Raw genomic sequence first — 1871 nt, 5'->3', positions numbered from 1 at the left:
AAAATTACAAAAACAAACTTAAATGTATATTCTATTAGTTATTTTAATTTTTAATATCTTTAATTAACTAATTTAATTCTCATTTTCTATTAATTACTTGATCTATAACATTATTAAAAAAACATTTAAAAATGTATCTGTAATTTTAATATATATATATATATATATAAATGTTGAGGTAAATCAAGCACTAGTATCTTTTATGCGTAATAGTGAGAATTAATCTCAGGATATTATAATGAGGAGCTCTTATGTAAGTTTCTAAAACATCACTACATATAACTACACTGTTATAATTAATAAAAGAAATATTAAATTAAATATTATTACTTTTTATTTAACTCTATAGCTAGCCGATAATAGTTTGAGCCATAAAACTATTAATTTATATACTTCAAATCCAAAAAGTTATGAAATTTAACAAACAGAAACACCAATTAATTAATTGTACAAAAATATTTTCCCAATACAAAACTTACTATATATAAAATTTCCTCTTTCTGCTTTTCTTTTTCTTCCACTTGAAGAAGAAGACAGTGTGTGTAAGAGAGAGAAACAAAATCTCTTCAACATTTTCACATGATTCTGATATTCAGAGAGTGAATGAGTAAGTGTTGCTTCTTCTGAATCAACCATCACTCTCTCTCATTCTACAACACAAAAATGGCGAATCCTCGTTTTACACGTTCCAGGATCCGAATCTTCAGCTTCTCTTTCACACTCATCATCGCTCTCTGCATTTTCTTCACTCTCTCTTTTCTCTTCACTGCTCATTCCTTTTCCTCTCATCAACCACACCACTTGGTAAGCTTTTCTTTTCACTTTCCCTTTTTTAATTTCTCACACCCCTTTTTGTTTTTTTCTTCCGAGAAACTGATTTTATTTGGGTTGTGATTGTTTTTTTATGGTAAAGTTTGATAATTTTTGTGTTTTTTTGTTTCTAGGTTAGGTTAATTGGTGGAAAAAATTGGTGGGTTGGGATTAGTTTTGGATCTTATTATTTAGGTTCAAATGGGTCGGGATCTGATTCTCGTAGGAACCATTGAGGGTTTGATGTGTTCTAATTTTCTCAGGAAAATAAACATGGAAAAGTCTGTATATTTTTTTCTGGCATAGTACAGAGATTTGATTGAGCTAGGTTAATTTGTTTTTGTGCTTTTGAACTAGGCATGATGTGTGCTAATAATGTGGTTTGTTTTGTTTTGTTTTGTTTTGTTTGCCTAGTTTGGGAAATTTTCTATGGATATGTAAACTGGAAAGGGAAATGTTATTAATTTTATGATATAGTTTATCTATGAAAGGAATAGATTTGATGAAGCTGTGTTAATATGTTGTTGTTGTTTTGTACTAGGATTCTGATGGTGGTGTTGGTCATGGATACGAATCAATAGGGAGGTCTGTTTTGGCATTGAAAACGGATCCTCTCAAGCCGAGGTTGGACCAGATCCGTAAGCAAGCTGATGATCATAAATCTTTGGCCCTTATGTATGCTTCTTATGCACGAAAGCTCAAGCTTGAGAGCTCAAAGCTTGTTAGGATTTTCGCGGAACTATCACGTAACTTCTCAGATTTGATGGGCAAACCTCAATACAAGACTCTTTTTAGCAACGATGCTGTCCCTGTTGATGAATTGGTGGTTCGTCAATTAGAGAAGGAAGTGAAGGAGCGCATTAAAACCACACGACAGGTGGTCGGCGAAGCCAAGGAGTCCTTTGATAACCAGCTCAAGATTCAGAAGCTGAAGGATACGATTTTCGCTGTGAATGAGCAGCTAACGAAGGCGAAGAAACAGGGTGCTTTCTCGAGTTTGATTGCAGCCAAGTCCATTCCAAAGAGCTTGCATTGTCTATCGATGAGGCTAATGGAAGAGC

The 1871-nt window shown here is 33.2% G+C and overlaps 1 protein-coding gene across 1 annotated transcript in view; it reads left to right on the top strand.

The window, feature by feature from the left end:
* Positions 1-524: 524 nt before the first annotated feature.
* LOC101507690 (galacturonosyltransferase 8) overlaps positions 525-1871 on the top strand; it is a 3289-nt gene continuing 1942 nt past the window's right edge. The window contains exons 1-2 of the mRNA XM_073366738.1: positions 525-804; positions 1352-1870. Of these exons, the coding sequence (XP_073222839.1) occupies positions 664-804; positions 1352-1870 (660 nt within the window). The 5' untranslated portion in view covers positions 525-663. The remainder of the gene's footprint in view (positions 805-1351; position 1871) is intronic.

The sequence above is a fragment of the Cicer arietinum genome, chromosome 3, assembly GCF_000331145.2.
Source record: "Cicer arietinum cultivar CDC Frontier isolate Library 1 chromosome 3, Cicar.CDCFrontier_v2.0, whole genome shotgun sequence".
NCBI lineage: Eukaryota > Viridiplantae > Streptophyta > Magnoliopsida > Fabales > Fabaceae > Cicer > Cicer arietinum.
Note: the sequence above shows the minus strand (reverse complement) of the source record. Positions and strands in the feature narration are given on the sequence as shown.